This window comes from Botryllus schlosseri, chromosome 7 (assembly GCF_051294905.1).
Source record: "Botryllus schlosseri isolate E-star chromosome 7, Bs_hap1, whole genome shotgun sequence".
Taxonomy (NCBI): domain Eukaryota; kingdom Metazoa; phylum Chordata; class Ascidiacea; order Stolidobranchia; family Styelidae; genus Botryllus; species Botryllus schlosseri.
The window spans coordinates 13,589,838-13,603,604 of NC_137242.1; the positions used below are offsets into that span (position 1 = coordinate 13,589,838).

The 13,767-nt window shown below is 40.8% G+C and overlaps 1 protein-coding gene across 1 annotated transcript; it reads right to left on the reverse strand.

Annotated features, from left to right (window-relative positions):
* Positions 1-270: 270 nt before the first annotated feature.
* Positions 271-7,778, reverse strand: LOC145442630 (protein WWC2-like). Its single transcript, XM_080320592.1, has 2 exons — positions 6,711-7,778; positions 271-3,771 (listed from the first exon to the last, which is right to left on the reverse strand). Exon 2 carries the CDS (start codon positions 3,645-3,647, stop codon positions 2,181-2,183), a length of 1,467 nt encoding a protein of 488 aa, XP_080176718.1. The 5' UTR covers positions 3,648-3,771; positions 6,711-7,778; the 3' UTR covers positions 271-2,180.
* Positions 7,779-13,767: the final 5,989 nt, after the last annotated feature.

The window sequence follows — 13,767 nt, forward strand, 5'->3', positions numbered from 1 at the left end:
GCTGTGTTTAAAGCCAGGTGCTGCTGCTGGCACGGCCTCTTCGCGAAGTTGCCTCTCATAGGAATGACATCTCTCGAAATAGGTAATTACGTCACCCCTGCTAATCTAGAAATAAGACCCTTGCTACACAAAAGCAGACGCTTCGGTACACAGAACAGAGCCAGACGAATGTGACTTCGCGATGAAATCATAATCTGGGCAGGGTAGCTCCCTATCTCAAAATGAATCGCTAACCACAAAACGACTGCAACTCGAGAACGAAACGAACAGTTTCAATCGTCTGACTTTTTATTGAACTAACAAAGGAAAGATGGGGGAAAATACATAATCGCATTGATATAATAACAAGGTAAAAGGACTCGATTCCGCAGAAATGAAAGTATAAACGACATCGTAACCGCTCTGGGTAAATTGCACATGATCAGCATCGAGGGAGGGAAGAGCTATCTTCACCTGCAGGCTGTGGTACATTGTTAAAGCTAGTAGGACTCGTTAGGGGCGCGAAATTCAGCCTTGTTGACAAAGGCCTCGTTCAATTACGCGGATTAAACCGTGATAGCGTACTAGTTTTGTGCAGTGCAAATTTACGGCATACCAAACTCCACCACGTCTTGTCAACATGCGAAAAACTCTTTGGAATTCATCACTCCGCTCAAATATTCCGAATTCTAGAGAGCGGGCACAAAACAGACCGTGTTTGCTCACGTCAATGCGACAAAGAAGAATCAAGAGAAGGCCATTTTCGAAAAACATTCAAGTCACGGCAAACGTCGGAGGGCGAAGTGACGACACGATAATAACACATATTACTCATATCGTAGTCGGCAGTAGCCATATTATTATCATACGTTAATCTCCGTATTACCCCGACCTGTCACTGTCGCAATATCAATATAAATGACATGTCAAGTGTTTAACAACGCGTCGTCGATGGCACTGTTGGTACTGCGTAAACTCGCTCTAATTAGGTAATCCCACATTTACTAATAAAGGATTACAACATTTCAAAAGAATGTTAATTGGCCGCGTGGTATTCCATGTAACACTGGCAAGAGATACAGACACAATAAATACAGACAGATCGCAAAGATAGTATCTTAACGCTCAGGCAAAATGTCCAACGATGCTATGTAACTTATGAGCTTGATAACCAATATGCGAATCCGCAAATTCATTGGGATCACATCGGCAACAAAAATTATATTACTGGCACACAAGCATATTAAGAAATGTGTCTGCAGGGCCAACGGTACATCCTTTCCTTTGTACGATGTGAACAGTCTTAGCGGCACCGAAATTGCGTAACCACACAACTTTGGCCCACTTGAGAACAAAGCCACTTGTACTCCTTCATTGTGCATTTTTCAAACATTACCAAAGTACTCACATACAACGCAAAACATACCCAGGGTAACATTCGATCGAATGTTGCCAGATAACAACCTGTTTGATCAAGTCTGAGGGTTATTTATAATATCCGTGGAAGTTTGCGGAACTAGAATGCTCAACACAAACACTGTCGCATCGTATGTTTTCCAATAAACGGTTCCATCATACAACAGATCCAAGGTAACATTCGATCAAATGCTGCCAGATAACAACCCATTTGATCAAGTCTAGGGTTTCATATATCTACGACAAAGCTTGCGAAATTACAATGCTTAACACAAACACAGTCGCATCATGCGTGTTTTCCAATAAGCGATTCAAACATACTTGGGTCACAAAGACTTGTCCTGACAACAAACTACAGTGTTGTCAATAGCAGTGGATACACCGCCAGTCCAACACTGTAGAAAATACCGTGATGTATCTGGTATTATACGCGACGGCGACATACTTAACTCTGTTAAAATGGCAAGATAATCGTAGCTACGCGCATGATTTCCAACTTTTCGTAGGAACATCTTTTAATTTAGGCACTTACGCGAGCCTTTCGCGATGGAATTCGCAAGACACACACGCGATACAAGTGTTTACAGTGTACGGTATTTATTCGTTTATTCGTGTAAACAGTCTTGAGCGCGAGGCAGCTCGAATGTTTACTTTGGTTCCGCCACAGCAAGGCTTACAACCTTTCACGCTACCAGCTCCTCTGAGATTCACCCTGTCGGCATCGCGACTGACGTCAACGAGACATTCTTTCCGTGGATTCTACCACCACGATATCTCCGATGTGGCTAAGTACCTCCACGGATTTGCATTGACATATTATTATTTTGACTTTGTAAGGAACACACACTCGACGACATGGATATCGCGCCATCATGGTGGTCAGAATACATCATATGCGGCGGTAACATGGGATCGTTGGAGCATTCATACCCATTCACTGCGATATGAGCACTCACGTTGAGTCTCGGCCCGATATCGGAACATCTAGACGAATTTCGCCGTAAACTATCCCGGACCGCCCTGGCTCTGCCCCGGGTCATAGAGTTATTGCGGTAACCAAACGGTTGCCCGCTCGGACTGCCGGATTTACTAGAGCTCTGACTTGATGTGGACGACAACGAGCCGGAGCTGCATGATAGTTTTTGCAATTGGCCTCTTATGTCACTAGTGTGTTGTATTTCCATATCGATTTTGGAGTTGATCCATCGTAACTTTTCGGCGCGCATCAGTCTGTCGCCTAACGCGCGATTGTTAACGTGCTTCGCGTCTTTCAGCTCTCTCTCTAGCTCCCGACAGCGTCGCACTATTTGATTTTTTTCCTCTTCCGTCGCTTTGCAACTCGCCTTTTGACTGTAGAGCTCGTTCAGCAATTCCTTTTTCTCCGAAATCAACAGCAACGTCTGCGGATTCCCGTCTTTTGACCCTAACAGTTCCAAATTTTGTTTTTCCGCGTTCAAATCTGCGATTTTCTGCTTCGATTCCTCAAGGCTGCACAGCAGATGCTCCTGTGACGCGCGGAAATCGGCCAACTGCGACCTGCAGCAGTGACCGTCGTGCCCGTGCAAGTGCTCGCACGAGTTCATGACGCAACCGCTGTCTTGCTGACTCGCCCATTGTCGGTGTTTCGCTTTCGCCGAATAAATATTAGCCTCGATGTAGGAAAGCTCGTGCCGCAGATGGGCGACGCGTCTCCTCGTTTCGTCGATTTCAAATCGAATTTCGTCAGGATCAAATTTCGTGCTGATTGACCAGTTCGAACCAGACACTGAACTACCATTTGAGGCGGTGTCGTGCACATATTGGCTGGAACCCGTCGACTTACAACTGGCGTGCCTTTTCACACGCTGTTGCAGGGTGTGCATGGTGTTTTCCGCCAAGTTCAGTCGCTCTTGTTTGATTTTGAATACCTCCTCTTGCAGTTCGATGTCGGCAAGGGCGCTGTGAATGTAATCCTCGAGCATTTTCTGCTGTGTCGTTTTCCAAGATTCGTGCGGGTCTTCCTTCTGATTATGCTTTGTGATATGGTTTATAAAATACACCCCAATGTTAGGGTCGTTACATCTCTCCCAACCGACTGGCAGTTCTCCGCCCGCACAGTCGGCAAAAGTACGGGGTTTCGCGAGGCAATCGCGTGGATCTATCCACGTAGTACGCTTGGTGTTGTGGTCGATGAAAAATGACTTGCCATCATAGTCTTGAGATTCTTCCCATCCCGGGGGTAGAGGTAGATTATTATTTGTTTCCGCGGCCATGGTGCTGTCAGGGATATGGTATCACATGGAATGGTGCTCGAGTTATCTCCCAATGGTAATCCAGCAAGAATTAGTCTTCCAGTAGCAGCATGTAATTATTATCTCTGAGATACCTCGGTTAATCCTGCAAACCATGTCGAGGAAATAATTAAATATTTTGAGGACACCCATAAAATATGTATGTTAGGCTCATAAGTACATGCAATGCAATACTCCATCTATGTCATGTCAGCCAATATCTATGTCATCTAGCAGGCATATAAGAAACTTTGTTGGTTCATAGCCATGAATCCTGTTACAACTTGTTTCCTTATGTTTTTATGCCGGCTAAAAACATAACAAAAGAAGCTGTAAAATGATTCATGACTATGAATTTTCTTATATATGCTAACTAACATCCTGCAAATGTGTGAAGCAGACATAGTTCCATAGGAGAAAAGATTTAGTATCATACTTAATCATCTTAGATGTTTGTGGTAGTGTTGTATAAACATTCCAAAACTGCCCAACCTCAATTTAAGGCTTGGGCTAATAGGATTAGCTCTGCAAGTGGAATTTTCGGTGGTTTGAGAACCAACTTGGAAACTTGAAATTATCAAGTAATGAACATGGTGTATACCATGAACACAATTGAGCTACTTTCTACGGCATTATCATCCATAGATTACAAATTACAAAACGATAGAGCAGCCTAGCTCTAGCCATTCTATACCCAAGTTCCACTACTAAGAGTCATGCATGACTATTCCATTTCCATAGATACCACTTATAAATTTTGCTAACATGGTCTGCTGTTTAGTATGCAGCCAATGATAGTTATTCTTTCCCTCTGTGGGTTTGTATTATGATTCATAATTATTTCTGATTAGAACACTCTTTCCAAGTATAAGATTATGTTACCAAAACCCACACCTCCATCTTGGAGCTAGCTAGGAGTAAAACCCTTATCAAAACATGATTAACCAACTAAATACACCTGGAGACTGTTCCTAAAACATTGTGATGCTCACTAGCAATTGGTAAAGAACTAAATGAAGGATATGGCAGATGTCTTTGAAATATCTTTTCATAATTAGAACAAGGTGTTAGTGCCAAAGCAGCATATATTTAGGCTACTATTTATATTTCAACAAACATTAGGCAAAAGAATCGATACTCTAGCCATTCTTTCATCATTTCTCAGAACGAAAGTAAATTTTGCAGTACCTACCTAATGACTCCTCAATAAGCAAATTCTGTGGGAACACACCTCACATAATAATATAATATATCCTCCACATCCCCAATTTTCAATGTACTACTCGATAAGAGGCAGAAATTCTTTCTGCGAGATATAACTCATTAGCTTCGCTGTGATAAGATCTAGCCTACACCTGTGCATAATTTATACATACCAGTAATAGCGGGCAAAGGCTGGAAGGAAAATGCAGTTACCAGATTGTCCGAATATCCTTGGTTAGGCTATACAATATTCATGGGGGATAGGAACAGATTTCCGTATACTTTCAACACCAACGGAAAAGAATGCTTATGAAAATACTGAATTATTCATCCAATGCTGACTATGCTTTAAAACAATACCATGCTTAACCCAACCCACTGCATTTAATAACACTGCAGGGAGTGTATCAAATAAAATAAGCTATAAACAGCAACATTTCAATAGAGAGGACTCTAACTCCAGCCCAGAGCTTTTCATAAAATTATGGGTGAACGAATAAATGACATTGTTGATATGACGAAAGATAGCTATAAAGTGTTTATAATACATTTCAGTACCATAATGTTTTACAAATGGAAAAGCTTAGTATCTTACTTGAAAGCACAACCTGCTCCGATTACAAATTATTCATTTAATCACTGTTAATTAGAAGGTATGATTGTCGCAATACAAAACAGATCAAAAACGAAAAAGGGGATATGATGTCAAAATTTTCATCTTAGCCACCGAGATTACCAATTTGAATAGTCTTCTAGTAAATTGTGAAACAACATGTAACACCACTTGTAAAGATTTTTCCACTATTACTTATATCACATTGTACAAAATAACCATCTTGACAAATTGACGTAGTCCATACAATGTTGCCAGATTAACCGTTTTCAGAGGCAGTTGGCGGCGTTACAAAAAAAAATCTGTCTAGCTATTTGTTTTCAATATTTCGCTCTTTTTGGAAGCAGTTGGCACATACTATCAAACTAGCTAGTTCAATAAATGTCTTTCGGACATTGACACCGAAAATTTTTATATTTTAGACTGGGCTTGGTGTATTTTAAGCAAAAGTTATCATGGCAATCTTCATCTCTGGAACACAGGATTCGTTCAATTTATGTTTTGTAGTTTAGTACTATAAGCTAGCTAGCTAGCACACCATAAGCTAACTCAAGTTAGGAGTTTGACGTTTGTAATTGTAAATACAGACCAATATTATAACACAACAATTTTTTATTTTACTATTATATATTCAATTCTGAAATAGCTTGAAATAACAGCAGTTATTGTAGTTGGATTCGGTGTCCTCCAATACTATCAACAGTTGTAGTGGATTTGGTGTCCTACAACAGCATCAACGATATAAATCTGGAATTCCCGGAGATTGACAAAAAAAAGGTCTATAGGTAATGGTGCAACGATATTAGTGTTATTGAACAATTTAGCTGTTTTTTACCCAATTTGGGCCTTTTTTCGACAGTGCTTTGCTCAAAAGCTGTCTGACGACCTCGAGTCCATACTGCATTTACTGGTACACATCAGGACAACATGTATCAAGCTCACACTGGTAGATCCCGTATTAAATTGGAGCCATTATTAGCAATATAGACCGAACACAGAGCTGATCAAGTATCAGAAAATGTGTTTCAGCTGTATTTTTTTCGCCGACATTAACAAAATGACTTCAACTTCGGTGCAAACTATCAGCGCCTACACTGGTAGGCCTACATCAAAAATCGATGTAGGCCTACCACCTACCTACATATCAAAAATGAGTTGAAAGACTCATGCTGACCATCTAAAACGATACGAGTGCTGTCACAAAACAGGCAAACAGCAGTAGCAAATACCTCCATGGCCTTTATTTTTTCATCTTATAGATTTCTTTATAACCATCGTGAGTTGGTATAAAGCAGCGTTAATATCTATGTTATCGTATATCGACAAGGATAACTGATCAATGCGTAAAAACAAACAACCAGCAGCAAAGTCCATTCCATGCACTAAACAGGCTTCACTGAACTTTATACCAATATTCAGAGCTCTTCATTTCTTGAATAAATCTCATACTTATTATTTGAAAGCTACCTCGAAACTCGAGAATGGCGACATCATAACGTTGAGCAATTCAAACTCTAGCTCGTGAAGTAGGCTTCAAGAACCCATCATATGATATTGTCCGTTGAAGCACATATGAAGCACTACTTCAATGCCCACTGGAAAGCTACCATACCAAGTTATCACATCAGCATCAACTCTCTGCATAATCGATATCTCAAATCATATTGAGATTTCCATTATTATGATAAATATTCCAATTAATCATGATTCTGCATAATTTATAGATTTCACAGGCAAGAACAATAATACCAGTAGTGTGCAGTCAATACTAGTAGCTTCTTGTATGGCTAGCACTGCTCAATTACTCATTACTATCCAGACACTAGGATAGTGCTTGCCATAGCGACACCCAAACGGTAAACTGAATGAGGTGCACATGAACTTCCGATCTTATAAAACTTGAAAGCTGATAAAATCAATAACACTTGCCGAAATAGAAAATATTGAAGATGGAAAGCATCTGGCCAATATTTTAAAATTGACATAGTGACAGTCTCGCAAATTACTACCGCAGGAAACTCTAATAATCACAAGAGCTTCCAAAACGCTTTCTGTTTTAGCTTCCTACTGCGAATCACGGTACGTATGGTATTCTCTACGAGTCTACGATTGCAACGCTAAAGGTTTCATTGAACTCCTCGAAATTATGCGTATCGGAGCGAGAAATCGAAATTATAAACCATCACAATTTACTGCGCTACCCCTGACTAAGTGACTATCTTTGTAGAAATCGCATCAGGAGAAACCACGACCGCGATCCCGCCTGCAGTCGAAGTTGTCACAGCGAACCGCTTTGGCACGAGAGTGGAATCATAGATTGGAATGCGGAGCGTGGCCGAAAAAATATAAACGAGAGAGACTGTTCCACAGCGTCAGATCGGGAACGACGAAAAGTTTCACCCACTCGGTCGCCAGGTCACCAATGCGATCGAGTGCGATAAATAAAGTCATACAATACTCCAAACCTTCGTCTCGTTTGTACTCTTCTTTATTGTGTATACTAACGGTAAAAGAGTAGCAGGGTTATCAAATACCATTCGCGCATTCTTTCACCTTCTCGCTTGAGGGAATTAGTATGTTACACATTGCACGAAATCTCATAGGAGGCACCCGCGCATATCGTATTTCGACATTCCACCTCGGTGAATGTAAACAATACGTCTAGTATACAACAATAGTCGCTCAACATAGAGTATATACTTATATAAGTAGTTGTTTTCTATTTGCCTACTTGAGTATTAAAGCGTTCATTTTCACTTTAAACTGATTGATGCATAGCTGTCCAGTCCATGTCCACATCTAAGCGAGTTACCCAAAAAATCAATTAAATCCTGGTCCCACTGCATCTCCTGAATGGGATCGTCACCATCTCCCGATCAACATGTTGATGTTGATACTCATTCGAGTACGACAAGGCGGTCCATGCCTTAATTGATTTGATTGCATGGTTGTTATGATTATGTCACAATTTTCCGGTGAATATCATTGTCATAATCACAATCAGTTATTCTATTACTTTTATCCGCTAAAGACACATAATGTGCTATGCGATATAATGATAACGATATAATGAACAGCTAGGACACCAGTTCTCAACCTTTTTGACCCGCGACTAATTTCCTATTGGTCAAAGTATTTGTGTGCTCAAGAAATGGAAATGAAGAAGTAGCCTATTGGACATTATATATTATTTAGATTTGGAAGCAACAGGGGTTCTTTGTAGGCATACATGTTCTATAAGTCTGACGCTATTTCCTTCAGCCAAATTCACATATATCTAGTCGAAATCTGGCTGTCCCCGACCTAGTTATTACCTAAGGTGCCGTATCTGTAGCAATGAACTCATGCAAATCTGATGGTACGTTGTGATTGCATGACGCGGCCGGACCATCGATCCTTCCTGCTGAAAATATGGTTTTAATCTATTCGTGTTGCAGCTGTGGAACGTAGCGCTGCACCATCTCGCCACTATATATCGCGTATGGTGAACAGAAGTGCTGATCAGCCTACATAAAAATTACGGAAGTGCAAGTCGGGGTCGCGGATCCAAGTTTACATAATTTTTGTAGTTCTGTATGAGGTAGCTGGGATCCAAAATAATCTGATATTGTTGACATGTGATCTTTTCGTTGCTGTTTTAAATATTATGCGACAATCACCGAGCGAGCATTTGCAGAATAGCATTAGTGAAGCACATTAATTCAAAGTTTGCTGGTCGTCGCCTGTCAGTGCCGGCCCTCATTTGGTTGCCTCCACACACCGTTCATGCACACACTTGTGGTTAAATATATGGGGGTGCTTCAGATATAGTATGCATATTTTATTTATCATTATACAATTGAATAGTATATTCATAATATTGAAATGTTCTTTCTCATTCTCTACTAGTTGGTGACGATTAGCCCTGACGAGTGTCAGCCTAAAATATTCGGGTTCATTTCAATATGAATATACTACTCAATTTTATATTGGTGTTCTGTACCTCCAAGAAGCTCTTCATTTGTCATTTTAAGTAATTTCTGCTTGGAACATGAACTAGTCATCTGTCTGCATTGAAGTAAAGATATCAAAATTGAATGTATCTGAATACTGACATCTAGCGGTTATTCTGCGATTAATGCATACTGCAGTCAGATGCACATTGCGCACTGCACAGCGCACAAGAGCGCGGTGCCGACAAAAGAAATCTTTACATTCAGTCTATAAAAAAAACGCAATTTTACCGGTAATGTGTGGTGTTGACTAAAGAAAAGGTCGTCACTTTGACTCGACTCCCGATTTCCACCAATTTTGCGAAACTCTGAAGTTCGTTGGGACGGACTCGAGTTCTTTTTATTGCGTTTTAATACATTTTCTACAAAAAGAGACGGTGTCGCTTCGTCTGATAATTCTTTTCGAACCACAGGTGGATTTTTTTGTGCGCGGCACACATTTCTCTGTGCGCGCAGACTTTGTCAACAGCGCGCGCACGCACACAACGTTGATGGGACAATCGTCGGGAACCTTTTTCGTCTGAAGAGCCATCTTGGCTCTATATTTTCCATTTTAACTCTCATATAGCCATACATTTCAATCCGTTGTTACCTCACAATTGAAAATTTGTGACGTTATTGTAGCAATATTTCGAACCTCATACATGGATTCGTCGTGCGCCGTATTTACTCTGTAAAAACTCTTACTGATCATGCAGGTTGCCTTATCTGAGCATGCAAAGCTTGAGTTACAATAGATCTTTTGCAGGCTCCAGTGAGAGCCATATGACATTTTTCGAAACTTAAGACGAAGATATAAATTTTTATTCTGTTCGTGGTCCTGGAACCCCCAAAATCAGCCTCGAATGTTGCATTGTAATGGAGTTTGATATTGTGACGCAACCATGCCGTCTTGGAGCAGGTGAGCAGCAGCGCAAACTGCAAGCGTATTGCCCATTGTTCCGCAAGCGATTGAGCATTCACATTCTCACTCTCGTGCGCCCTTGCTCCTGAGCTGCTCAGACGGCATGGTTTCGTCACAATACAAAACTCCATCACAATGCAACATTCGAGGCTGATTTTGGGGGTTCCAGGACCACGATCAGAATAAAATTTATATCTTCGCTATCAGTACCGCGATAGCTTTCGATTGATACCCGTTTTATCAAATTTAATGCTCGGCAAGCCGGTTAAAAATTACCGTCAAATTGCCTTTGACCAAATGGAAAGTGTGACGTAGACCAATTTCACTGAACCGTGGGGTTTGCTTGTGTCCACACCAGACATGGGGTAATCGCGATTAGTAATCGTAATCGATTACGACGATTACAGCATTTTCAAGTAATCGTAATCGCAATCGATTACATTCGAAAAAATTCCGAAGTAATCGTAATCGTAATCGACTACTTCCCATATCTAATCGATTTCTCTGTGAAAGAACGATTACTTTTTAATTGTACAAGGACTATGACATATGAACATGAACATTCGTGAACAAGGAAAAGATATTATACCAGGTTCGTGATAGCACAAACGTCTGATTTTCAAACGCCACTGCTCATTATTACGTCAGAAGCAGCCTATTAGCTTTGCGCGTCATTGCATAAGAAGTATCCGCAGTAAATAGATATTCGATGTACGTACGTCGTACATTAGCGTGATTGTAAGAACACCCGCCGTGCTGTGTATCAGGTTATCAACACGTTCACACGCCACCACCTCCTCACAGCAGTATAATCTGTCTCCGCTCTGCCTCGTTTAAAATAGTAACTATGTGTTGATGCCTGCTTATGCTTATTTAAACGCAGTTTAACCGTTGCTGCTTGGCGAGCAGTAGGCCTATCTAGTACGTACGTACACCGGACAAAGATTTGAAATTTTGTACTAGTCAATTAAAAACATTGCGGTTTCCACAACGAAGCAGTAAAATCAACAGCTGGTGATATATATAATATCATAACCGAGCCGTTTTTTCCGTTTCTCGTAACTGCAGCTTGCAGTACAATATCTGTATTAAGTGGAAGGCAGAATTTTATGTTCGCTTCGTCATATTCTCATATGACTCTACTTGAAACGGGCGTCAATCGTTATTTCACAATTATTTTCTCAACATTGGGACCTGCCCCTTATATATCATGTTAGCGTGGGTTGTAGCTGGAATCAGGACCAAAACATCAATTCGTCCCCCAGTCCAGACGTTGGTGGTAATCCCAAGTTGAATTTCGTCAATAATATTAGTAATTGCATTAATTTTTAATCCTCTTTTACACCAGGCCGATTTTCTACATTTTTGATTCCGTATCTGCTGACTTGTAGCACGGCCCACTTCTAGGCTTTTTGTAAGACACAGCTTACGCGGATGAGGCGGCGAGGATGAGCATAGATAAACCTCCAACACTTTTCGTAGGAATTCTGAAGTCGACCTCGGTCGGACTCGAACCCGCAACCCATCGGTGTTGCAGCCATGGATTATACCACTACGTAATACGCTATCTCGCCACACAACTCCACCTACCTGCAGAGCTGGGGGCACGTAATTCATAATCATAATTACTGGTATCTTGTCATAATTACTTTAGTGTATGTTGTTAATTCGTGACCTTCGGTTCGTTATATAATCAAAATATATTATAGTGGCTCAAACGCATCAGACTAAAAGAAAAACTTTCGTGAGAGACGCACGAGCTTATTGTCATGTCTTCTATCTGACTGCTTGTCTAGCAACTCAAGTTCTAAATTACTAGGGTCAGTGGCCTCATTAACTACAATAGGACTTGAAAACAATTTCATCATGGGCAAAAAAGCATTCATTCCGTCAATGCGGCCGTTGAACTTAACAATCAAGTCAAATGATCCATTGGTTTGATGGTCATATAGCGTTGTAAAACGTGTTGTAACACCACCTGCACTTAATTAAATCTGTAACTGAGCAGACTTAGATTTGAGTGCCGATCCAAACGCATTTGAGTGTGAGGATACTTTTTGACATGAGTTGAGTAACGAAATCGTTGCTGAGTAGAGAATCGCTACTCGACAGCCTTATTTATATACTCTAGATTCCAAGCTAAGCAAGTGTAATTTTTGAATGTCATTTTTTTGTTTGTTATAGATTGATTTTTTATTATTTTTGTTGGATTTTCCAACGTCAATGGGAGCCGCAAGTAGGCTAGCTGGGAGCCGCGGTTGGGAATCACTGATCTAGACAGGATTTTCAAGGTAATTAGATCTCTCGAAAATACGCTATAATTTAGGTTTGTTTACGAAATACGTTTTGAGTCCCCTTCGATCTCGCTCTCCACCCTATTGGGAAATTTGGGGTGCGGCAGTTATGGCCCTGACAAGAATACAAATCGTTGGGCGCGACAAAATGACCTCTATAAAAATGGGCAATGGGTACATTATGACGTAACAAGCGAATGACGGATCTTTTTTAAAAGGAGTCTGTTATCTCATTAGGCCTTTTCGGCGCAATCCATATATTGTCTTCCAGCATAGCTTCTAAGATGCAAAATAAATGTAATCGTGAGTAATCGTGATTACTATTCCAATGTAATCCTTATCGTAATCGACTACTTCCTGATTTTGCTGTAATCGTAATCGTAATCATAATCGCGTCATTAAGAAGTAATCGTTATCGCAATCGATTACATTCATGAAGTAATCACCCCATGTCTGGTCGGCACCCGCCTATCTTTTCATTAAATCGCAATCTTCGCCCCCCAGACCCCCCTTTGGCTATCTGCTCTGTGCCGAAACTGGTCATCAACATTGGGTGTCCGTTTAGTGAGCCAGCTATTCTAGTGTGGACGCGCGAAGCGAGAATTCCTGATTGAATCAGTCAGTATCATCGGAAATGGCATATATATTGCTATCAATTTTTATCCTCTCTCTGCTCATGTAATCAGATATACCAGTAGAACTGAGGGATGTGTATTTGGCGCTAGTCATTTAGGCGCCTATGGACGATTAAACCTATATGTATTTTGTATATATAACGAAGTTTTCGGTCAGCGTAAGGGCGGTCCTTTTCGGCCAATGTTTTCGCGCTTCCGATCGTTCTGTACACGTCTTGGAGTCGCATTTATATGTCCAAAATCGTTATATGTCTTGGTGCGTCGTGTCGCGGTATCGGCCAACGCCGATGTCAATTTCTATAAATCTTTCGTCTTTTTTTCTTGGGGAAAGAGTACCCAATAATCAAGAAATCGCTTCTACCGCGAAAAATTTGGATAAATTTTCAAAAAATACTCCATAATTTATGCTAATTCACGAAATAATTTTGGGCCGTCTTCGAGCTCGACCCCCCTAATTGGGG

Bases quoted from the DNA above. Each gene is read 5' to 3' on its own strand.
- LOC145442630 (XM_080320592.1), bottom strand. From the start codon at position 3,647: ATGGCCGCGGAAACAAATAATAATCTACCTCTACCCCCGGGATGGGAA.